This window comes from Xiphias gladius, chromosome 10 (genome assembly GCF_016859285.1).
Source record: "Xiphias gladius isolate SHS-SW01 ecotype Sanya breed wild chromosome 10, ASM1685928v1, whole genome shotgun sequence".
In the NCBI taxonomy this organism is placed as follows: Eukaryota; Metazoa; Chordata; class Actinopteri; order Istiophoriformes; family Xiphiidae; genus Xiphias; species Xiphias gladius.
Genome location: NC_053409.1, coordinates 9,135,078 through 9,159,251, shown reverse-complemented (window position 1 = coordinate 9,159,251; position 24,174 = coordinate 9,135,078). Strand labels below are relative to the sequence as shown.

Below are 24,174 nucleotides of genomic sequence, written 5' to 3'. Positions count from 1 at the left end.
AGAATATTTTAGGTACCACGTTCAAATAAGGGATACTTTATAAAGGGTTTTAAGGTTGGAGCTAATGGCTTTGTTGTTGCTCTTTCACAAATGCTTTATAGATAAGTCACAAAATACTAATATAAACAACTTTTTCACAGCCAGGTTGCTCAGGCTGGTGTGCATCATCTGCCAGAAAAACATTTTTCTTTAATTTTTTAAGTTTATCGTGTCCAATGAGCCTTTTGATTTTCTGAACTTCCGGAAAAGAGCTGTGGGGAATGTGGACCAAGAACTGTTTATTAACAACTTGATAACATTTATAACCACTGACTTTATGAAAAAATAAAAATAAAATCACTCATAATTTTTAGCATTTACAATTTCAGACATGAAAACCAGCCAAAGCGATTTTTCAAAACCTGGCAACCAAAAAGTTGTTCTTATAACTGATCTATAAAGCACCGGTGAATGATTGATTAACTAGCTTCATTAAAAGCTTGTGAAGGGTGCTGTATTAGAAAGCGGTGCCATATTTTGTTTGCCTGATATCCAGAAAAAAGCTGAAGAACTCTCTTTACTTTTCCAGTACTTTCCTTTTCAACCATTATTAATACCTTAAAAGAGACATAATAAAGTCAGCCACTTCTACATCATCCTCCTTTACAGTGAGCTTCTGCTGCTTCATCCCTTTATTTCTACTCAGTGTGACACAGGAGACTTAGGCACTTTCCAGGAACTTGAAAAGTCCAAACTCCAAGACACTTTTCTGGCTCTACTTGCTCCGTGCGAGGCTTACGTTTTCCAATTCCACTGATTTCTGCCTTTCTCTACTCCTTGCTCTGTTAACTGCAATAACCCCCCCCCCCACCCCACCCCCCCAACTGATCATTTGTCTTTCTGTTCGGCTGTCAGACAAAGGATTATACATTAGTGAAATTAAGAGCAAAAATATTTCCACCTTTGTAAGTCTACTTAAGCCAAACAAAAGACAGCAGAATCATATTTCATTAGCAAATGTCATACTGATAATCCCAGACTTTGACACTTTTGACTGAATTTAAAAGCACTGAAGACAAATAGGAAGAAAAAGTGACAATATAGTCCCTAATTTAGAAAAGCAATGGTAAAAGGACAAAGGTAAAAATGACGGATGGAACATAAAATTGACGTTTATAAATTTTTATTTATTACAACACATTAGAGTTATTTACAAAATTAGATGCAATTAGAGATTTAGAATTTTTAGAGCTTAATATCAAAATGTGCAAAAGTCAGACCTTAAAGTCATGACAATGATTTTTACCATGAGGTTTCTATTGCAAGGGCTCAGTGACAATATCTCTAAAGGGTCATTTGCCAGAGGAAAAATCTTTCCCCAATCTTTCTGTCGTGAGTGCAGAGATACTCTTTTAATAGGCAGACTTAAAAGTTTTCTTTTCCCTTCTTGTTTGTATCAATCATCTGCCTAAAGAAAGATATCAATTTAGCTAAACAAAACATATGATACTTAATTACTCCTGCAGTGCCCTGACTATTCTGCCCCTCACCCTGCTTTGGCCTTCTCTGCGGCACTACCGTCTAGGTAAGTGACTGTCAGATACACACATACACTCTGAACAAAATAGGTTACATTGTAAGGATTAAATAACACAAGAGTGGTAACCTTGATATATCATCCCTTTATTGAGAATACCACACACCCATGATAACATGATAGGATGGAGGAGTCCATCATTCCAAAGCAAGCATAAAAATCTCAAGCAAAGAAAAAGAACAAGGCTCATTTTCCTTCTAGAAAAAGGTTTCTCTCCTCCGCCACAAAATTAAGGGCCTTAATCCAAGATTCATTTGCATTATTGCTTTTGGTATGCAGTTTAAAAGTATTACAGAACTAGAAAATTATGAACTGTTATAAGTAAATTTTAAAATTACGTTTTCCTTTTTTTATTTCTTGGTTTTTATTTTTGCATAATTGTAGACAGGAATCTGGTGTTTGGAGTCAGTGTACTGTGTCTCTTCCCATCTCTGCTCATTTTTCTGTGCCCTGAAACAACACAATGACTTTTCATCAGTGCCACAAAACCAAATCAACACGTGAGTAGCTTGACTGATTATGTATTATCATACCAATCTAATACAGCACACAGTGTTCAGGATGTGGCAGCGGCAGCAGTAGTAGCCATGCTGCCCACTTTTTGGGTGGCATCTTTCTTTGCCTGATGGGCCTGTAGCACGGCGACGGCTTCTTCCACCTGTACAACGACACCACCAAACGTGAATAAGGACACAGCGTAGTATATGGACAACAGACATTTCAGTGTGGCAGTATCACAAAGATAAAGGTAGCGAAGTACCTTTGAACGCAGAGATTCATGAGACTCCAGCATATGTAGCAGTTCGGAGTTGTCAATCTCCAGCAGCATGCCAGTGATCTTCCCTGCCAGGTTGGCGTGCATGGCCTGAATCAGTGGGAAAAGACGCTCTCCTATTTAAAAAAAAAAAAAAATGAAAAGGAGAATAAGTCAACCCATTGAAAACCTAAAACAGTTACCATTCAGTAATTGTGAAATACCAGCCTTACCCAGCATCTGTTTTTGCTCCTGAGGGGGCGCAGCAGCCAGCATGGAGGCTGTCAGAGGCTCCTGGCCCTGAACGTGCACAGCTGGCTGAGCCTGGAAAGGACAGATGAATGGCAAAGTAAGGACATTTACTTAAAATTGTTTACTGACAGATAAGATGATGTGTTTGGTCTTTTGCCCATACCTGCTGTAAGGCAATCGGTTGCACCACCTGGGGGTTGGGGTTACGGACACTGGTGGCATATTTGTAAGGAGGCATAGCTCGGGGGCCTGGAACTCCCATTGAGGGACGAGGAGCCATGGCCTGGCCAGAAGCTAGTGGCGATGAGAAGAAATGGAGCAGGATTTACACAGTGTCTCGACAACCTCTGCTGTATATGTAGTGCCAATAAAATTCCAAAGCCAGAGTCAGAAAATTGATGGTGATCATTCTGGCCTGTTGTTATCGGTGAGCTCACCTCGTGGGCCCTGCGTGCTGCTACTGGGAGTCATGTGTCTCAGGTTGGCACGTGGTCCTGGCTGACGCAGCGAGCTGGGTATCCCCTGGAAGCCACCTGGGAGTGACAGAAGCAGAGATAAAAGATATAGATAAAACATATAGATGATGTTTAGGTAAATTATGTTAGCGATAGATGCACTATCCGATAAAACCACATGCTCACCTTGACCTCTACCACCTTGTTGCTGCCACCGGGGGTTGGGTCGCATTTGGGCCAGCTGATTGGGTGCATAGTATGTAGTCCTATTCTGGGCCTGCTGTACACAAGAAAGAACTCTATTATCTAAGGGCATTAAAAGTCATACCTAAATAACTGACATAAAAAAAGAAAAAGAAATCAATAATCTGTGGCATTTTTACTGGAATAAAATAGAAACTCTCTTCACATCGCAGTCGCTTCGAAATAACCTAACATCTCAGACTTTAACTGTCACACCTGTGGCACAGCTGGCATGAAGTAGCCACTGGTGGGCTGGAACTGATTAATGATGGTATTGGCCGGCATGGCCCTCATGCCAGCAATACGCTGCATGTACTGGTTGGTGAGGTGGGCCTTGCGCTCCTCTTTGCGCTGAGCGAGAGCCACGTAGAGGGGTTTGGAGCCAACGATGCGTCCGTTCATCTCAGTCACAGCCTTGGTGGCCTCTTCAGGGGAGGAGAAGCAGACAAAGCCAAAGCCTTTGGAGCGACCTTCCTCAAGCATCACCTAAAATATAGACAGACTGTGTCTGAGTAAATTCAAACATACAAATATTGTCAATGCTGTTGCTATGTTTATATTGCGATGATGTATTATCTCTGTTGTAGTTGTGATGCATTGAACATTTGGACTGATTTTACTCACCTTAGCACTTGTAATGGATCCGAATGGAGAGAACTCCTTACGCAGTTTCTCGTCATCTATAGTGTCATCCAGGTTTTTAATGTAAAGGTTTACACCCTGAAACAAACAAGCGGTCATCACACAAAGTAAATTCCTTGATATAACTAAATCAAAATGTAATATTGACTGGATTCAATCTGATTGAGGACCCAGTTTCTGCTGACCTGATAACGACTGATCCTTTCTTGTTTCAGTAGCTCAAACTTCCTCTTCAGCTCTGCCTGCCGCTCCATCTTCTTCTGCGCCCGGCCCACAAACACAGTCTTGCCGTTGAGTTCAGTGCCGTTCATGTCCTCTACAGCCTTTGGATGACGCCAGAATTATCAGAGGAAATTTCTAAGAGACAAAGATACACTTCACACATTTACACGAGGCCAAAGTACCTTGTTAGCGTCCTCATGCTTCTCGTAACTAACAAATCCAAAGCCTCTGGATTTGCCAGTGGGGTCTGTCATCACCTTCACGCTGAGTGTTTTACCTGCAATGTTCAAAAAATCCGGATGTAAGACAACAGAACTTGACCAAATTAGAGTTTGGAGTAATGCATGGATCTAGTTTCAGTTTACCATATTTGTCAAAAAGCTCCTTCAGCCGATCATCATCCATATCGTCCCCAAAATTCTTGATGTAGACATTGGTAAACTCTTTGGCTTTGGCGCCAAGTTCAGCCTCCCGTTCTTTGCGAGATTTGAAACGACCCACAAACCTGTAAATAGAGAGAGAGCAGCGAAACACACTCTTGTAAAACAGTCCTGACAAAGTGGAGAAAGCAAACCAGGCTCCATCTCTTTTGAATTCCTTTTTCCAATCTACAACACTGGTTATCCGGGTTTCCAGGTAAAGAAAGTTCCGCACAGACCTGACCACGCAAGCATGATAAGTAAAAGAGATCACATTCTTTTACAAAAACAGGGACAACGTTCACAAGACAACTTCACAGCTACGTTTCATCGTGTGACTCATCATTCCTGGGGTAAACAATGGAAAAAAACAAAACAAAAAAACAATCAACTGCTGTTAATATCACCAGAGGCAGGCAGATATGTTGGCATGCTAGACAACAGCGTGACATCCATCATAATTCTTGGTCCAAAACTTGATGAGGAGGTGGATGGAGAGGGATGGAGGAACAGAGTCTCACAGTACAAAGGAAAGCTGAGGAGGACCAAATGATCTTATATACCTTGCTACGATGACCTCTCCCCTTCCGCCATCCAGTATTGCATTCCTGCATTCGATCCATCACTAAAACACACAAGCGTGGTCATACACACACACACACAAACACTCTAAGACGGGTGACCAGCAAGTGGACAAATGAAGCAACAGAAAATGCATTTGGTAGGAAGGTAAGTAAGTAAGAGGTTTTAGTGTGTTATCTGTCAGTTTTTGAGGTTATCTTCATACTGGCAGTGGTGAGAGATGAGCGTATTAGTCAGATTATTCACACACAAACTCACCAACTGAAAAAAGACATGAAACATCAGTTCACTCAACACAAATGTAGAACAGACAAGTCAGATTTATACATGAGGCACAAAATATATCACAGTTTATATCAATCTGATCCACATAAGGCGTTACCATCACATAGTAATCTATCTTCTACATTTGGACAAACATTATAATCACTGGTACTTTCAAAAACTATGGTTCAAGCAAGATGTTTCAGTGACTTTTTCATCAGATCTTTAACACTGACAATAATAAACATCAGGATATGTGCTCCTATGTGATCAGACACTCACACCTTGCGGTCATTCAGAAGCATGCCGTTCATCTTCTCAATGGCGCGATCAGCTGCATCCTGCGTCTCAAAATGGACAAAAGCGTAGCCCTTGGAGCCATTTTCATCACACACCACCTGGAGCAGGGCGAGACATATGGGTAAATATGCAATTTTACAGTGCATCATGCACCACCTCAAATGCAGGCAGTTCCTTAACTTTAAAAGGAAAAGTTTGACATTTCGTGAAATGTGAAATGTGAGATTTAGATGAGGAGATTGATACCAGTCTCATATCTGTCTGCCAAATATGAAAATGCAGTCAGCAGCTGGTTAGCTTAGCTTAGGGGAAGCTAGCCCTGTCCAAAGGTAACAAATACACCTACAAGAATGTCTATTTAACTGTTTGTTTTAATCCATACTGAAGTGAGAACTGACGTGAAAGCAGTGTAAAGTGTTGTGTAAAAAAGGCAATTTATGAATTTACAAGGGGGTTAAACTACAAATAACCTCCCCGTTTAACCACAATTTGGACAGGGTAAGGCTATTTGTTTTCTCGTGTTTCCAGTCTTTATGCTAAGCTAGGCTAACCAGCTGCTGCCTGTAGCTTCACATTTAGTGGACAGATATGAGAGTGGTATCGTTCTTCTCATCTAACTTTCAACAAGCAAGTGAATAAATGTATTCAACAAAATGTCAAAGCACTGCTTAAAGCAGCAGTTGCGAGGATAAACGCTTTCTTCGTTAGTGAACTTGTACATCAACAGCCTACTTTGCCACACCTGTGTGATTGTGTTGTCACACGCAGGCAGAAAGAGAGGTAAACACTGATACTTTTACTTGAAAAAAAATCTTATATCTATTTCAAACCAAGATTTATGTCCAGTAAGGGTCTATGTTAAATTTGGCTGCCTTTAAAGATACATTTTGACTAGTTTTTAGTTGCTACTAGGACCAGAGATGGTGTATGAGTTACATTGGAACATTTTAAGCACATAAAAATATTATTCCAGTTTTTTTTAAATCTAACTTAAGCACCATGTGTGTGAAATTTCCAAGCAGGAACATTTTTCCAAAAATGGGAATATATACAAAATTAAAACAACATTCCTGTTTTAAAGTCCCTCAATGACATTTATGACAAACTCTACCTTGCAGGAGAGGATGTTGCCAAAGGCAGAGAAGGTATCGTACAAGGCTTTGTTGTCAATGGACTTGTCAAGATTCTTGATGAACACGTTGCCCACTCCAGATTTCCTGAGGGAGGGATCTCTTTGGGACCACATGATTCTGATCGGCTTCCCTTTCACCACGTCAAAATTCATGGTGTCCAGGGCTCTCTCGGCTGAAGGGAGGAGGGGCAGAGAGGTGGAGGGAAAGGTCACGGGGGATTGTTTACATGGAGCCATGAGTCTGAAAACGTATCAGTCACTGACACGTATGCCACATATCATGCTAGTAGTTTTTCTTTTCTGCCAATACCAGGGTGCAACAGTGATTAAAATGCAGCCATCCCCTTTAAACCACAAACATCGGCACTAAATTAATAACATTTCCAGAGAGGTAACGCGTGGCTACAGTAGAGTGTATTAAAAAGTTTGTCCTCCTGTGCTGTGTGCGCCACAATGTAGAATCCCTGCTGCCAGTCCACTAACAGAGCACGTGCAACATGGTTAAGATACTGCAGTAGACCATGTGGTGCGTTTGCGCGTGTGCATGGTGTGTGATAAGCTGTCTTCAGCAGCTGGGACAAGTGTGGGGGGCAGCTGCAGTGGGCAAGCACATGGAGCACATGGGCCTCTTCTCTGTCTCACCACATGCTGCTGGGCCACGTCCCACCTAGGCCAGTCGCAGTGGCAGCGCAGCAGGCCCTCAGATAACACAAACGGGTGAAAACTGTGGTTATAAGAAATAATGCCTTTCATTTTTCAATTGTTCAAATTAGTCTGACGTTTGTTTTATATATGTTTTTTTCTCTCCATCTACTGCTTTGATTGTAACACAGGCTCTTATGTCCATGTGGGCACAAATGCCAAACATCCTTTTGTTCTGCCACTCCACAGTATCTAACACACACACACACACACACACACACACACACACACACACACACACACACACACACACACACACACACACACACACACACACAGATAGGCGAGGCTTTCCAGCTAAAAGTGTCTGGTAAACAAAACGGAGCTGCCTTGCGTCTGCTGGCATCAGCAGTTTGGCTTGCAATTGTACTTCACAACCCGTGTGCTCAGAGAAGGTGTGTGATCAATGTCAAACATGTGAACTTATGGAAGGTTCACAGTGGGAAATCTTCATTTTAAAAAAGGGCCAAATCATCTATGAAACAGGCTGATTATTCTTAAATTAAGTAATTCAGTCATTTTGAATGATGGATTGTGAAATAGTCAGTGTTGTCAAATGTAACCTGTGTTGAGTTAATTGTTATTGTTAACCATTTCCGTCATTTAAGAACTTTAGTATTGTGGGCAGGCAAATTTTGGGCTGCTCAGAAAGAAGCTCTATATTTAGAGAGGGGTCCTGAGAGGTATGTGCTGGCATGGAGTGAGAGTAGAGCATTCTCTATCATTGATGGGGAAGAGACACATTCAACAAGAAATCTCAGATGAGCAACACCGCATCTCCTGAGTGTTTACACACAGAGAGCTGAGATGTGAAGTAAAACAGTGAAGACTTTAAACAACCTTGACCATTGCAACATGTTTTACCTGCAATCATCTGTTGTTATTAGTAGTATTTTAGAGGCAGCGAGCTATTGACCCACAGACATGTGTTTGGACCCACCCCCACCCCCCATGTCTTCACCTCCAAGGACAAATGGTGTCTTCTCACTTGTGGCTCTTCTAACATTTACTCAAGTGAATGATGATAATACCTCTCTGGAAGTGAGCTGGTGTTAACCTATCATTACGCCGGCTTTCCGTAGCCAACTTGAGCACAGATAAGTTGTGACAGGAGGCGTTTAACGTTGATACGCCCCATAAAAGAGTCCATACAAAGTAAAAATGATCAGCAGGCCTCTGAAGACAACCACAACACCTGCTACTGTAGCTCAACACTTTGATACCATTGGCTGTAAATGGAGAAGTCTTGCATTAAAGACACTCAACAATTCTGACGCTTTAGTGGTTAAATAGATGGGAAGTTTAGGCATTGATTGACAAATCAACACGCAGCTTAAGTGGTTAAGATTTTACACACGAGAACAACAATATGATCCAACTAATCCCCAAAATTCAAAAATGAAGCTAGGATTAAATCCAACAGGGTTGCAAGGGTTATTGTTCAGCTGTGCCTGTCCCTTTTCTTGCTTTCAGTGAATATAGCAGCCAGGGCAATGGGAATTAGTTTCACTCAGCGGCCCTTTAAATAGGAGCAGAAATGGGTCATTTTGGGCTGAAAAAGAGAAATCAGCAACAGATGTGATATAATTAAAGTGATACCATTGATGAGCATGAAATGACTTGTCTGTTGACTTTAAAGCATAACTCAAATTCTGCATTTGGTGAAGGCTTTAACTATAGTAGTGACATATATTCCCAGGAGAATACAAGAACTGGGACATGCTCATATGGGTCAAATGACTGCCCCAACCAATCTGAAGAACCTCCATAACTGTCTTATGACAATTTCCAAAATATCAAAAGATCAACCATGTTATTTATTGCCAGTGTCTCCTTGATCCTGCACGCGATTATGCGTTGTTCTTCACAGGACATTGACAGCATATGGTGACATTGTCAACCTTTTGAAGGATGCATTCTCTCTGCATCTCAAACCCGCGGGCACTGACGCGTGCAAGCAACATGCTCCAAGTACACACCGATCTCTCTTCACCTTTCAATCCTTACCGTCAGCGGGCTGTGAGAAGTTCACATAAGCGTATCCCAGGGACCGCCGGGTGATCATGTCTCGGCATACCCGAATGGAGAGCACCGGCCCGGCTGGGCTGAATTTCTCATACAGCATAGCCTCAGTGATGTCGGGGTGCAGGTCGCCAACGTAGAGAGAAGCCATCGGATAACTCCCCGTCGCTGTGTTCATATCTCGGACTGGAGAAAATAAGTGTATGCAAAGCTTCCCTCAAAAACAAAACAAAAAAACCAAAACAAAACTGCGCTTCAGTTCTCATCTAATAAAAACAGGGTCTGTGGACAGCTGGCTCTCTGATCAAGCCGGTAGAGAAAATGTCAAACCTGGGAGAAAAAAAAAAAAAAAAGAAAAAAAAAAAAAAAAGGAAAAAAAAAAAAAAAAAAGACTAACAAAAAAAAAAAAAAAAAAAAAAAAAAGAAAAAAAAAAAAAAAAAAAAAAAAAAAAAAAAAAAAAAGGGAAAAAAAATTCGATGTCTTCCGAAGTAGGATTTCTTCCTTTAAAGACGTCAACTTCGGGTTAAGACCGAGGCCTCGTGTTTATAGTGTTTTTTTTTTTTTAAATTAATGTTTTGCGATTTTTTTAAATGTTCTATTTCTTTAAGTAATACGGTACTTGTTTTTATGGAGATTTTATGGATTTTATATTTTTTATATTATTTTTATTTTAAGTTTTTCAAGAACAGTGAGTTAGACACTCACGGTTGTTTTGTGGCCGGGGAAAGAGACTGCGTGAGGAAAGCATGGGCACTTTATAGAGAGTGGCAGTGCGGAGGAAATAGTGGCCAGGGTCAAACTTGGGATAGAAAAAACACCGAGCATGCGGTGTAAAAGGGAGAGCGCACACTGTGCTGTCCCAACTACAGAGCCCAGCTCCCCACAGCGACATCTGGGTGGGAAGAGCTACAAGAGGCTTCACTGAAACCGTACTATGGACAGGGTTTCCTTAGGTTTTCAAGGCTCGTTTACAGATGTGAGTGAAAAAAAACTTGCTTTGCGTCTTTAATCAAAAATTTGGGAATGACATTGAACAGACCGGGGTCTTTTAAAAAAAAAAAAAAAGAAAAGAAAGAAAAGGCTGGATTATTGCTCAATAAATTTATTCAGTTCAAGTACCATTATAAAATATTCTGAAGATGCAGTTATTCTGCTTTGTCCATCCTCCTGAGAATGAGAAAAAAAAATTAATCCCATGCACAGGCATATAACATACTGACATTACACAAAAAAAAAAATAAAAATAAAAAATTAAGATACCGCAACAAATCCAGGAAAGTTGAGCGCAGTCCCTTCTGCCTGGGCTCCTGGTTTCTTTTAACCCAGTCCATTCCACATCTTCGGCTCACACCTTTTCCCTCTTGTTGCTTCGCCACCTCTTCCTCATAACTCAGGGTCTGCGACCCATCCACGCCTTTGGCAAACTGGAGTTTTGAACGAATTAGTGGTTGGACATCATTTGTTTCTTCTTGGGGCATCACAGCACCATCTGCCTGCATTTGAAACAGCTCATCTACCATTTGGTTAAAAGCAATCTGGTGTAGGTCATTTGCATACATCTCAGCTGGCGGGGGGATGTTTACTTTGAGAACGTCTCTGCCAAACATTCCAGATCTTTCAAACCACTTTTGTCTTGGAGATTCCTCTGCAATAGCTGCTTTGATAGGTTTTAGAGGAACCAATGTAAGAAAATTTAGATCCAGAGAAGCATCGCTTTTTAATTCATTAAAATTTTGACCTTGGATCTTGTTTGTGGGTGGATTCAGATGAGACTCCTGATCTGTGGGTGAAGGTTGTGGCACAGGAAGGCCATTTGACACCATGTCGCCAGCCTTTAACTGAACTGTCAAACTGTCTTCAGACTCAGAACCGATACTGTTGCTCTGTTCAGTATCCTGCGCCTCTCCAGGTAGCCAGAGGGTCAGTCTGGCAACTGGGTCCTGACTCACAACCACTACACCCTGTGGTGGAGAGGAGAACTTGCTTCTTGATACAGAAGTACCAGAAATGATTGGGTCCATCACTGCAGCATCAGACAACATGGAGTCAGTAATAGGGGCGGGGGTGGTTTCCTGTGGCTCAGAGACGTCAGAGCTCATCTCAATGTCTTTGTCCACAATGACTAAGGGACCAGTGCCAACTATAGCCTTGGCATCTGAAATGACATGTGAGCCATGGATCAGAAATACCCTCAAGTCCATTTATTATTGCACTTATATTTTAGAAAAAAAAGATCCACAGCACTGACCTTCAGGAAGGTGTCTGACTGATTGGCCTTTACACTTTGAGCTACAGCACTGACACACCTCAACATCTCCACTCAGGTCTTCCCATCTGAAATGGAAAAATGAATATCAGTAAGTAATGACACTCAAAATATACAGTTTTATGTGTATTCCGGTACTGTACCTTGACTGGATTACATTGTAGTTGCAGGATTTGGAGCCAGAGGTGACACCCTGGTCAGAGATGAGCACACTACAGTGGATGTACAGCTTCAAGGGAAAAAGAGTTCAGAAGGTCATACAGCTAAACAGGAGAAACCAGAGACCTGTCAGTGAGACCATTTTATAAAACACTCACCTCTGAAATTAGATAAGACGTGTTCAGAACAAAATTAACCACATCCCCTCTGCTGGAGGCCACAAACTGTGTGACAGGATGAGGAGAACCCGATGGGGATGTGCACCTGGCACAGAGAAACGGTATCCCAGGTGATTAGAAATTCAGACATAACAGTGGAGAGATGAATACCTGCGTGGCTGCCTACCCTTTATTCATTATGACTGCATGCCGGGGTTTAGTCTGAAGCTCAGGGGATGCAGAGACAAAGCAGGACTGGATGGACAGCTGCTGATCAGGCCTGGTTTCGGCAGAAACCTGGAGGTTGACAATTTGGCCTCTTTTATAGACATTTGACTCTGCGGAGCTGGTCCAGGATGCTGCTGGAAATGAGACAGCAAACATTTGTGTCTGCAAATGAACGTGTCAGCTGAGCAGCATCTTTTTGACTCATTACTCACGATTCATTAGTCTGATGTTAAAGCCCTTCGCATTCTCAGGGGGCGTCGGTGAGTCAAAGAAGCCGGGATGATCATAAGACCTTAAAAGACATGCACTCACTTTTAGTATGGTTATTTTTAAACCACTAACAGATGTTTTGGTAGCTCACCTGTTTGGGATGCAGGAGATGTGCACTGTGGAAGGAGTTTGCCACCAGTTGGCGAGAGGTTTTTTGACATTCAAGTGGAGAGAGTTAGTGAACATCTTCAAGCCATTCTGTATCTGCAAGACAGAGTGGTTTCAGAATATCCTTTCCAAAAAGTGTGGAAATAAAGTAACTAGAAAAGAATGCGGTCAACTCACCACATGTGAAGTTCCACACTCATTAACACTGTAAGTGAAGACAAATTGGTTTGGTTGCTCTCTGTTGCTATAGCAGCCATCACCCAACTGCATCTCCTCCACAGTCAGCATGACACCATCAGATCTCTTGTCAACCAGCACAGTTAGCTGAGATTCGTCACAAAACACCTGTATTCTGGGAACTTTCATGACGGGAGGTAACTCAGCAAGCATGTGAAAGTCGGGGGTCCGGGTTCGCCAGGAGCTGAAGATGGTGTCATATGGCGTGAAATCAAAGTTTCTTTCAAATGGAAAACGCATGAGGTTTTCAAAAAAGCTTGGAGAATTCTGGGCAAATGCACCATCCTGCGCTTTTATCACTGACTGAACAGCGACAAACTGTCCAACAAAAATGCACAGCCCTAGCTCTATTATCCCCATTGCAAACCTCAAAGTGGGCCAACCACTCCAACAGCGCGTTGGCCACAGGGCTGACATTAATAAGGTGCAGGGGCAGAGGGGACAGGTGTTGGAAATCTAGCTGATGAGGCTGACATGAAATAAGGCTGCTTTCAGATGGTAATCTGAAATCTTCCCTCCTACACACCAGTGTAGTCTGTGGTGCTTTTTTTATATATATATATATATATATATATATATATATATATATATATATAAATAAATGCTCTTGCACAAGAGGCATGTACAATTTTAAAAAATAAAAATACTAAGGTAATTGCGAATTTTCTTCATGTCATTCCTGACTGCATATATTTCAAATATTTAGCATCTTCTACAGCGGGATGGATTGTTGGGTGGCGACCTCTATGGACATGTAACACAAGAGCTACTTGCATACTCATTTTTACACTTGGAAAACAAATAAGACAAAAAGGTAATCGAAGGCAGGTTCATGGTAGTTTTCCAGAGCGCGGCAGTGGAAAAAAAAAAAAGTAAACAAATACTCAGTGGGAAGATAAAACCACTGTAAACATGTGGAATCATGCGGCTCCCGTTTGATTGGGAATCCGCTTCGGTGACCCCTTTGTGTCTTTCTTTCTCACGTGTCGTTTTCTTGTTACAATTGTGGATGATCATGGCAGCAGCCGGTGGGAACAGAGCTGCTTCTTTTCTTGGCGGACGGATCGTTCGCCCAGGTAGAGGTATGGGGGCGGAGCATCCGCACAGGTGGGTGGTAGGTCGCGCCTGCCCGTCTGCCTGCAGGTGAGCGGCAGAGGAGGAAGACGAGGGCCCACGGACTGCGGGGAGAGCAAACGCTGCCGGAAATGACTGAGGCACAACTCGTACACTGATATGAGCTAAGAGGGCAGAAAGTCCGCCATGGTACATTTGGGTGAGTTGACTCAAGGTTTTGTTTCATTGAGACGACAGGCTGCATGGGTATGTTGGGTGCCTGGGTCTTTAGGCGTGGTCCGCGCGGGCGGAAACGGGACTGAGAGGAGACGAGACGTAGCTAACGTACATTTTCGGCGTTTGAATCACGGAACTCTGTCTTTTTTTTTTTGTGTGTGTGTGTGTGTGTGTGTGTGTGTGTGTGTGTGTGTGTGTGTGTGTGTGTGTGTGGGTCCCATACTCTACGTCCTATCATTATTATCACCCTAAATAAAGTCAAAAGAATGAAACATCACCAAGCGGAATGAAAGAGACATTCTGACCCTTGTAACTATCAGAAAATACAGTATCACATTGGAATGTAAGAGGTGTTTTGATGTTTGTACGTTCACTACATGAATATGTCCATAATGTGAATATTATATCATGGGGTTTTTGTTCGAGTCTGTACTCTACAGTGACAGGATGTGGTAACGTTCAGTCAAATGGCAGCAAACATTAGACAAACAATATTATGGCCAAAACACAGCACGTTTTCCCACAGCCCCCACCTGTAGGAATGAGACAGGCCAGGAGCCAGTGTCTGTCTCTACGGGACCCCTCAGGCCAGGTGAACGTGGGTGGTGAATGCTGGAACAACCCCCCCCCGCAGCTTTGTCCTGTTGGGTTCAGGAGAGGCTTCAAGGGGTGGGTGCTTCACCTTTTCCTCAGAGGAGGGAAGAAAACTAGTGCAGCGCAGTCCCCCTCAGACCCCATCTCTGAAATTTCACCGTGGCTGCAGCACTTTGCCGCACTCAGTGGTTGAGATCTTCAGCCCTCTCGGCAGGGGTCGGGGATAATTGCAACTGCGTCATTCTCAAGTGTCACCATGGTGTCCTCACCGCAGGCCTGCTTCCTGTCTGCGTTGCTGAAACCACAGCGCTGCAGCAAAGCCAGCTCCCACACAAGTTGCCAGTGTAGTGCTGTTACTGCTTGTTATATATTTCAGATCACATTTAAAAAAAATCATATGTGCTTACTGTAATTTCACATGGTTTACTGCGTTGATTCCTCTCAGAAACACGTACTGATACACACAGCCGGTATTTATGTACTCTGATATGGGATCGGAGTCACATGCTTTACCCTGACTGTTGTACGGACAACGTAATGATGAATTAGTTGGTTATCACTTAGATTTTGACAGCGGGGCGTGACCCTCAAAGCTAAATTAAGATTCTGAGGTCAAAATAACATATTCCTGCCTCCTCTAGGAGTATGCTGTGCCAGCCTCAAGGACAACAAAGCCCTGATGAAGATGGGCCTGGGGCTGGTGCTGGTGGGCCATGTCAACTTTCTTCTTGGAGCACTGGTGCACGGCGCTGTGCTCAGGCACATCAACGTGCACTCTCAGGCCCGGACCATGGTCTACGCCATCTCTAATGTCATTGCCATTGTGGCAGGCTTGGTGGTAAGTGGTAGGCCACACGCATAAAGAACCGAATATAGCTATTAAAGGCATCAGTGGGTAGTGGTTTGGGATAGGTTTTGACCTGATCAAAAAGCAGCCTATACCTGTAAAAATGTGCGTGTCAACCTTTAATCCTTAAATAGAGCCATTTTGACTAGTAATATTGCATCATCTATCTGTGATGAATGAGCTGTCTTTTTGACAAAACATTTAAAATCTTGTGTCTCTTAGGGAATCATTGGTGGAATAGCAGCCATTGTCCTTTCCAAAAACAAGAAAAACAGGATTCTGGTAAATATCTGTTCCCCTCCTGTTGACAACAGCTTCTCCCTCCTCCATTCAGCACTCACATCTGTCATTTTCTGGCTCCTGTTAGAACTTGCGCTTTGTTCTTGACTGAGTGCATTGTGTGCAGAGAAATGGCAGAACTATATAAACAGATAAAAATAGAGAATTCATTCAAATGTTGAATGTGTTAGACCAAGTGTTTTATTTTTCCCTAAACACTAAACAAGATCTTGTATCATGTTGTCTTTGCAGCAGTGGGTCCTGTTGGTCTTCGGCTTCCTGGCTGGTCTCTTGGCAGTTGCCTCCACCTTGGGCTTGTCAGTTTCTATGGTCAAGGCCATTATTGATAAAGGCAAGGGCCTACTAACGCACTGCAAGTATTCTGATAATGTTGTCAGCTCTTCCAGCATCACATACGAATGCCCTTTTGACCCCACCCGCATCTATGTAAGTTGAACGCAAATATTTACCCATTGGCAGTTTTGACATTGACTTGAATTGCTGCTGCAGCTGCTGCAAAAAAAAGTTTATTGATCAGAGTTATGTGCGGTGGTATTTTTTTATGCTGACCAGGGGACCACAATCATTCTGTGGGTGCCTCTCATCTTGACGTCGGTGGTGGAAATGGTGTTCTCCTTCCGCTGCTTCGCTGCCTGCACTACATTCCTCTACCTCTGTCCGCGCAGGAGGAGGCCGATTCAGGCTAAGAGGGTAAGCCACTGTCAGATCACGGACTCAGTCGACAGCGTCAGGATTAGCCAGACCCGCAGTATTTGTCGCAGGCAGCGTGTGTGTGCTTGGTAGTGTGCGAAAGCATAGATTGCTATGTTATGTTGCCAGAGTCGCAATATAGAAAAAAAATTTCAGTCAGACATTAGCTTTAAGCAAAATGTGCAAGGTTAACCTCCACTCACTCAATATAGGGTGTGTATTTTTACAAGAAAGCAATATAGCAAGATAGCAACGTCTTAAAAAGACTATAACACTGCACTGAAAAAATAATTATTAGGTAACAATTATCATTCCAATCCAAGGCTTAGTAGTAACATAGCATCAATAAAAAAAACATTAGCACAAATTTTAACAGTGAACTGCCCTGGCTTTATTATATCCAGAAATGGCAATTTAACAATGAATTTAATACAGACAAATGCAAGGCAGGGGTTCCGACCTGCTGACAAGGCAAACCGGACCAGGCCAGTGGGTTTACTGCTCCCCTTATCTCATGCCGTCTCAGTGCATGATCACATGGTTTGATCTTGAAAGTGAAATTAAAGTAGAAAACTGAAAAAGCACACGATGAACAGTGGCTCAGTTTATTCACCATCATTGCATTTATCAACCCTGGTCCTCAAAAATGCAGGTAAAATTCCACATGTGCTCATGTTATTAATTGCCAATATTGCAATAAAATGAAAATGGTTATTTAACATACAAATTCAATTTACATTAAATGGCATTCTGGGAAACATAAAATTATCTGGACTGACATGTATGAATGGGACCAACTGTTGCCCAGCCCATCCTGATCTTTTTAAGAACAGCCATTCAACCCAAAACATGTTAACATAATATATTTTAGAATATAATTTAAACAGTACTGTAAGCACTTTGTATGTGTTGTTTATGTGTCGGGTCTTTATTGCAGCACATCACTTATTCAAAAAGTTAGTCTGTGTTTTGAGAGTTGCTTACATTTCTTCTCTATCTTAAAACTATCGGGGTATAATTTAATAAAATCAGCACCTGTATATCATTAGCCAGATGAGTTTAGACAGGTTTTTACATGCAAAAGCCTCAAGATATGGAAAGGTTACACAGAGTACTGATGTAACTGTAGGGGGGGAGAAAACAAACAGAAAAACAAGAAAAAAAAGTTGTGCCTAGTGACTGATTTTCAAAAACAAAAATTTTAAAAATGTCCTGTACTGTTTCAGGTGCGTATCCAAAGACGCACTGAAACCCCAACGCCAGTACAAGGTCCAGAGATCGACGCTGAAGCTGAACCCGCGGAGCAGGATGAACTGCTGGACGGCGACGCAACAGCGCAGCAGAGTGAATGGCTCTGAACCAGCTAAACCTAATGAGCTAGGTTGCAAACTGCTGGGCTCAACTGGAAGAAAACGCAACATCATCTCTGAAATTGCTGTGTCACATGTGTCCCGTTACAAATTGAATGTCTGAAGAAGACATTTGTGGGACTTAAACCAGCAAAAGCAATGACGTTTTATGTCCCTCTGTATCAAAAAGAGGGTTTTTTTTTAATCTGATAAAATACTGTATTTTTGGTTTGGAGTGGTCAGATTTTGTTTGTATTGATATTGTCTTGACAATACAGAGATCTTTCATCCGTATCTTGACTTCAAAATTTTTTTTTTTTAAATTTAGTCACCAAACATTCCATCAAACCAGATGTAACATTTTATAACTTCTTATTTTGAAAAAACTCAACTTTATGAAACAAATTTAGAGAACTTTCTATGGCCGTTTTTTATTGGTGTTTAAAATGTGGTCAACACGCACCCGGGTCTGTCAGATTTAAATGACATTTGCAGTCTCTCTTGTGGAACACTTTTTCCTCATGGTTTCAGGATATAAATATATACAACAAATGAACTGATTCTGGCATTTGCCTCGCCTCCCATTTTACACTGAGTACTATTTAGTATATTGGACATTCAAGTCAAATTTCAGTGGAATCTAAGCCCAATACCAGACCCAAACATTTTCAATATTGTGAGTGACAGAAATTTAACAAAGAAAATGTCAGTAAAGGTCATGTCCTATCAAAACCTAAAGATATAAGAATGTAATTAACTTACTTTGTGACATGTAAGAGGTATACAGGTTTAAGCAACCCTCTTAATCATTCTTAGTGACCTTTGAAGGCAAGACCAGTTACACAAATGTATTACAGAAAAGGGTCTGTTTTACAAACATGCTTCTACTACATACTCAAAAAGGTACAGGACTAAAGTGGGACTGAACGACATAAAACAGAGTAGCCAAAATATCTATGATTTAAATAAATTAAATCAATCAGATATATAAAAGCATACATGTACTGAGCAATTTTTACAGAGTTGCTTCACAAGGGAAAAGCAAGTATGTTCGCGTAAAAAAGATTCAGGAGAAAAAATGAGAAAGCATTAAAAAAAAAAACAATATTCAAAAACACTCAGTTTGACTTTAGTCCATAAACAGCAAAGTTGAAAAGTTGTCCTAGAAAAATGTTTAGCTCCGCATCCCACTTTGTAATGAGAGATTCTACTCCCCCAAAGGAATAATCCATTGATTTCCACAGCAGCAGCTGGAAAGATGACTGATCCAAAAAAATCTTGTTTGATCCGTTCTGATCAGCTGCACTGGCATCACTGGATGCTGAGGACCTCAAGGTGTCTTGGATTCCTCTTTTGGCCTAAAGGACCCAGAGTAAGGAAATGATTAAAACTCCCAACCAGCCACTTGCTGGAAAGCGTGGTCAGTACCCGTGTGTGGTGTTTTCTCACTTTGATGTGTCCATTTTCTCCTCCTCTGGCACCTTCTCCTCTTCTTTTACTTCTACAAAAGAAAAAGGAAGGGAGAAAAAAAACAAAACAAAAAAAAAAAAAAAAAAAAAACAGCCACCACAATATTATATCAAAACAAATGTGAGTTCATAAATGCTAATAAGAACTCTTTGTTTAAAACCAATCAAAAATAATAAGAGTGGGATGAGATGTGAATGAAAAAAAAAAAAAAATAGATACCTTTTGTTTCCTCCTCACCTTTCTTCTCCTTTTCTTCCCCCTCTTTCTCTCCTTCAGTTTTGGCTCGCTTGGCTTTCTTGAAGCTCGCTGCGTTTCTACGGCCTCCTTCACCTTCATCCTCTGAGTCAGAGAACTCCTCCTCACATGCTATCCGCTTGTCATGAGCACGAACTGCACATTACCAGAGGGACAGGGATAAATCAAAACATGACAGTACTGTTTTGGAGTTTGGACTGCACGATGATGAAGGAAATGATGACTCCAAAAGGTTATTACTAGAGATGCGTTTGTTGGGGTCCTCTTCCTCTTCGTCTCCACTGTCCTCCTGTACAGCATCCTCAGGGATGGCCTGCATCTGAACTCCCGGGGCATGAGGCAGCATACGCAAGTTCTCAAACAGACGCTGCCTGGAGGACAGCAAACAGGTTGAACATACTGACCAACACAAACAAAATCACAAATAATCTGATACTTAAACCTCTACCTATTATGTGGGTAATAATAGGTAGAGAAAACAATAAACATGAAAGCTATTGATACTGCTGCTGAAACTGGTGAACTCTTAAGCAGATGATGCTGTGCAATATGCACCATGCAGCTTGACGTTTTGTAACACATTCACAGGAAAAAAGATCTGAATGGCACTTTCATGGACTCACTTGATCTTCTCCAGGTAGTCGTTGGTATTCTGGTTGGTCATGTTGGAGGGGCTGATGTGCAGCTTGAAGTCTGGCCCAAAGTACTCAAAGTAGTCATTGTATGGGAGCTCTGCAGAGTTGAGAGGAATTCTTAAAGATCAACACAAATCTTTTATTGAAATAATGTTATTGTTCTTAAGAGGCTGTTAGAAATATTTCATGTCAGGCTCCTTTTTTGTGACAAGAACACCTGAAGAGTCTACTGAAGCAATTTAATAGGGCTTCAAGTAATGTTTATTTTTATTACTGTTTACATTACTATTGTTCATAAAATATCACACGAGAAATGCCATGACGTTAGAAATCACAGCCCAATGAGATGTCTTAAAATAGCTGCTGTTGTGTTATGTTGTGGGATAATCAGAAAATCAAAAATGTATTCAAGCATACCATCAAACAAAAGCAAGCAACTCATCACATGTAAGAGGGTGTAACCAGCATACTGTATGTCTTTCTTCAGCCGATTATCAAAATTGTCAATGTCTGTCAACTGAAAAAATCATTTGTTTTACCTTTATTATTTCTGATGTACGACATTTATGTGTTGTACATATTACAATAAGACCACGCTTTTAATTACCACCACAGAAGAATATGATTTCAAATGAAAACCAGACTACCTATATTCAGTGCAAGACTCACCATTAGGGATGGAGGAATCAAGGGCTACAGCAGTTTCGTATGTCCAGCAGCGTGCCACATTACGGATGGTGTAGCCTCCTCCGCCCAGCATCAACAGTGGCAGGTTGAAGCTCTTCATGTATTCCACACACTTGGCATGGCCTGAGCACAGATCACAGAAAAAAAATAAGAAGAAATTGTGAGAAAACGCTTTTGTTTCTCAATTACACTTTACCCAGGACCGTTAGAGACCTCTGCTAGTATAGTAACATCACGAGGAGAGAAATGTTTCAGTTCACTTACCTTTAATGGTGAGGTTAAAGCAGCCGAGCCTGTCTCCTGACAAAGAGTCAGCTCCACACTGCAGAACCACTGCGCTGGGCTGGTACATCTCCATCACCTTGGCCATGATCTACACAAACAGCAACATCCACTTTCAAATGTGTCTGACCTTCAAGGGAGATATCAACTATCGAAATATGACAGTAAACAAATCATTATTTACTCACGGGTTTGAATATGGCTTCATATGACTCATCATCAATCCCATCCCTCAGTGGATAATTCACAGCATAATATTTACCCTTCCCAGCACCGATGTCCTGCAGAGAACAAGATAAATGTCCACTCACTGTATTATAACTATGCCAATTAGGCTTTTATCTACAAATAAAGAAAAGTCTAGGCTTACCCTCAGATCGCCTGTGCCAGGGAAGTACTCTCCATACTTGTGAAAGGAAACGGTCATAACACGGTCTGTGGTGTAGAAGGCCTCCTCCACACCGTCCCCATGATGGATGTCAATATCTATGTACAGGACTCTCTGGTGGTATCTGGAAAGAGGGTGAAGATCCTTAATGTTCTGCTACATTTGAGCCACAAGGTTTTTCAATTGACCAACCATGTGGAGTACCATCTACTCATGCAAAACAACCCTGTACTTGATGAGCTGCAGTAGGGCTTTTGTTCTTACTTCAGCAGTTCCAGAATAGCCAGTACAATGTCGTTGACATAACAAAACCCAGAGGCCTCAGACTTCTTGGCGTGATGCAGGCCCCCAGCCCAGTTGATGGCAATGTCCGTCTGCTGTTTGTTCAACTTCACGGCACCGGCTGGACCACAGTGAGGAGGCAAGAATCAACAGCTTGCTTATACTTAACAAATTATAAGCATGATTACTGTCCCACACTGCATGTTTTTCCAAGCAGTATTTAAAGAGAAACAACTTACCAACGGAGCCCCCTGCTGAGAGCTGGCAGAACTCAAATAAACCATCAAACACTGGACAGTCCTCCCCCACATTAACTGCAAAGTAACAGCACAAGGTTAAGCACAGTATTGCTGCTTATGTCAAGTTGCACCGTTTGATGAACTTTATCTACACAGGGGACCTCGGTAGCAAACTTACATCTCTGCATTTGCTTGCTGTACTCTGACATGTTGTCTGGTCGGATTGAACGCAGGAATTTGATGTAATCGTCACTGTGATACTTGGTCATCTCCTCTCCGCTGGCTTTGTGTGGACGCTGAAAGACAGAGGACAAATGAGCTCCCAAGACACCCTGCAGTAGCAAGTCCAGTGATTTGACTGAGCAAACACTTTCTGTAATCTAACATACATATATCTCCATCTTTCTGTAGAGGCCATAGTTGAGCAACAGGTTGTGTGTCATGCGGATTCGGTGGGGCTTCATGGGATGCCCCTGACCATAGTAATAATTTCCAACATCACCTAAAATGAGAAAAAAATAAAACACACCATGTTGAATTATTGGTTTATTTGACTTCGAGCAAATGCAAACATGAAATAAACAGGAATCCATCTTTCACAATATGTGTCTGGGCAAAAGATGCCCATGGACTGAAAAGGTAAATGAAGGAATTCAAACAGTACTATAATGCGTGTCTGGTAGCGATGCTGCAACCGGTCCTCTCGCTTTCCCAGCCGAAGTACTGAAATCCAATCGCTTCTATGAAACTCTACGAACTACCCAGATACACTTACAGGGTAGCTCTTTATCAACGTACACAATGAGATTAACGACCAAAACATTGTTTTCCGCTGAACTACCCGGCATTTGAAGGTAGCAACATGAGCCTTTATGTGTTAGCTTAGTGTTGACGTTAATTGTGGCGACAATGAAGTCCTCACATCCCCATTGTTAGCTCGCTAGCTAGTTACGTTAACGTCTAGTTAAAAAGCGTGGGTCTGGTAGATAAACGCCTAAACTAGCACATCAAAAAGGCAGCCAGCGCATTTAGGGGAACTGAACAAATATTCGTAGTGCGTTAATACTGCGTGTAGGCTCAGTGGCACTGTATCAGACCGATGAGAGCCTGAGACGAAAGCTAGCTAGCTTAGCGAGCGTGCCCGGTTAGCAAGAGGTGAAATAAACTGCGAGCTTTTGTGGCGCAAAGTGACGGATTTCATGGATGAGTGCGTCGGCTGTCAAAAGTACAGGCACACGAGTACTCACCATCATAGTAGTAGCAAACTTTTTTCTTTGTTCCTTGAGAAGTGAGCGCCATTTTAGTCTTTCTGGCTGGCTTTCACTGCTCACACCACGGGAGACAACAGCGACAAGAGGCGGACAGTTTGTATCGCGTCCAGCCAAGTGGATGTAATGCTATCCGCTCTCGGCAGGAGGCGACAGACTCTTTCCTAACTGGTCTGTGGTCCTCACCTGTGCTCCGGGGACATCGTGTGTTCATGTTCACGTGTGTTCACGTTATCGAGATCCATCACTGTCACAATGTATCAGTTTTACTACCCGCCGAGCAGTGATAGAACAACAAGACCCCTTTAGACCCCCTAAATGTAGCAATACCACAGTGTTAAAACTCCATTACAAGTAAGGGTCCTCCATTCCAATTGTATGAATCAGATAACACACAAGTAAATAAGTTTTATCATCAAAATCTACATCAAGAAGTTAAAATTGTCATTATGCAGCTGAATGGTTCCTGTAGAATTATGTTATTATATATGATATTTTTAGATTATAGTAACTAATGCATAATGTTTAAGCAGCATGTGAATAATGTAGCTGCGATAATTTTTCCTACTTTATATACTGCTTGGTTGTTCAATCTATGGAAATGCA

The 24,174-nt window shown here is 41.9% G+C and overlaps 4 protein-coding genes across 8 annotated transcripts; 1 reads left to right on the top strand and 3 right to left on the bottom strand.

The window, feature by feature from the left end:
- Nucleotides 1-1,641: 1,641 nt before the first annotated feature.
- Nucleotides 1,642-9,894, bottom strand: pabpc4 (poly(A) binding protein, cytoplasmic 4 (inducible form)). 3 transcript variants are annotated; one of them, XM_040138011.1, is made up of 16 exons: nucleotides 9,551-9,647; nucleotides 7,484-7,565; nucleotides 6,821-7,014; nucleotides 5,692-5,807; nucleotides 4,510-4,649; nucleotides 4,327-4,421; nucleotides 4,108-4,245; nucleotides 3,905-4,000; nucleotides 3,497-3,766; nucleotides 3,224-3,317; nucleotides 3,020-3,115; nucleotides 2,746-2,876; nucleotides 2,564-2,654; nucleotides 2,337-2,467; nucleotides 2,110-2,234; nucleotides 1,642-2,026 (listed from the first exon to the last, which is right to left on the bottom strand). In XM_040138011.1, exons 3-15 carry the CDS (start codon nucleotides 6,992-6,994, stop codon nucleotides 2,133-2,135), a joined length of 1,674 nt encoding a protein of 557 aa, XP_039993945.1. In that variant the 5' UTR covers nucleotides 6,995-7,014; nucleotides 7,484-7,565; nucleotides 9,551-9,647; the 3' UTR covers nucleotides 1,642-2,026; nucleotides 2,110-2,132. The 3 variants fall into 3 exon arrangements, with proteins under 3 accessions (XP_039993945.1, XP_039993943.1, XP_039993944.1); XM_040138009.1 differs by lacking the exon at nucleotides 7,484-7,565 and having other exon boundaries at nucleotides 9,551-9,894; XM_040138010.1 differs by lacking the exon at nucleotides 7,484-7,565 and having other exon boundaries at nucleotides 3,224-3,314; nucleotides 9,551-9,894.
- A 758-nt stretch (nucleotides 9,895-10,652) lies between these two features.
- Nucleotides 10,653-13,406, bottom strand: zpcx (zona pellucida protein C). Its single transcript, XM_040136411.1, has 9 exons — nucleotides 12,933-13,406; nucleotides 12,739-12,851; nucleotides 12,590-12,669; nucleotides 12,337-12,508; nucleotides 12,150-12,255; nucleotides 11,976-12,061; nucleotides 11,815-11,900; nucleotides 10,827-11,721; nucleotides 10,653-10,733 (listed from the first exon to the last, which is right to left on the bottom strand). Exons 1-9 carry the CDS (start codon nucleotides 13,350-13,352, stop codon nucleotides 10,712-10,714), a joined length of 1,980 nt encoding a protein of 659 aa, XP_039992345.1. The 5' UTR covers nucleotides 13,353-13,406; the 3' UTR covers nucleotides 10,653-10,711.
- Nucleotides 13,407-13,631: 225 nt separating this feature from the next.
- On the top strand, nucleotides 13,632-18,086 carry tmem54a (transmembrane protein 54a). 2 transcript variants are annotated; one of them, XM_040137460.1, is made up of 7 exons: nucleotides 13,632-13,643; nucleotides 14,015-14,265; nucleotides 15,518-15,714; nucleotides 15,946-16,005; nucleotides 16,255-16,449; nucleotides 16,576-16,713; nucleotides 17,940-18,086. In XM_040137460.1, exons 2-7 carry the CDS (start codon nucleotides 14,253-14,255, stop codon nucleotides 18,069-18,071), a joined length of 735 nt encoding a protein of 244 aa, XP_039993394.1. In that variant the 5' UTR covers nucleotides 13,632-13,643; nucleotides 14,015-14,252; the 3' UTR covers nucleotides 18,072-18,086. The 2 variants fall into 2 exon arrangements, with proteins under 2 accessions (XP_039993394.1, XP_039993397.1); XM_040137463.1 differs by lacking the exon at nucleotides 15,946-16,005.
- LOC120795513 (probable histone deacetylase 1-B) lies at nucleotides 17,305-23,749 on the bottom strand. 2 transcript variants are annotated; one of them, XM_040137459.1, is made up of 14 exons: nucleotides 23,548-23,749; nucleotides 22,690-22,802; nucleotides 22,479-22,596; nucleotides 22,301-22,375; nucleotides 22,044-22,182; nucleotides 21,762-21,903; nucleotides 21,580-21,672; nucleotides 21,374-21,482; nucleotides 21,092-21,232; nucleotides 20,411-20,519; nucleotides 20,028-20,158; nucleotides 19,770-19,922; nucleotides 19,512-19,563; nucleotides 17,305-19,420 (listed from the first exon to the last, which is right to left on the bottom strand). In XM_040137459.1, the coding sequence occupies exons 1-14, from the start codon at nucleotides 23,597-23,599 to the stop codon at nucleotides 19,393-19,395; spliced, it is 1,455 nt and encodes a 484-aa protein (XP_039993393.1). In that variant the 5' UTR covers nucleotides 23,600-23,749; the 3' UTR covers nucleotides 17,305-19,392. The 2 variants fall into 2 exon arrangements, with proteins under 2 accessions (XP_039993393.1, XP_039993392.1); XM_040137458.1 differs by having other exon boundaries at nucleotides 19,752-19,922; nucleotides 23,548-23,748.
- Nucleotides 23,750-24,174: the final 425 nt, after the last annotated feature.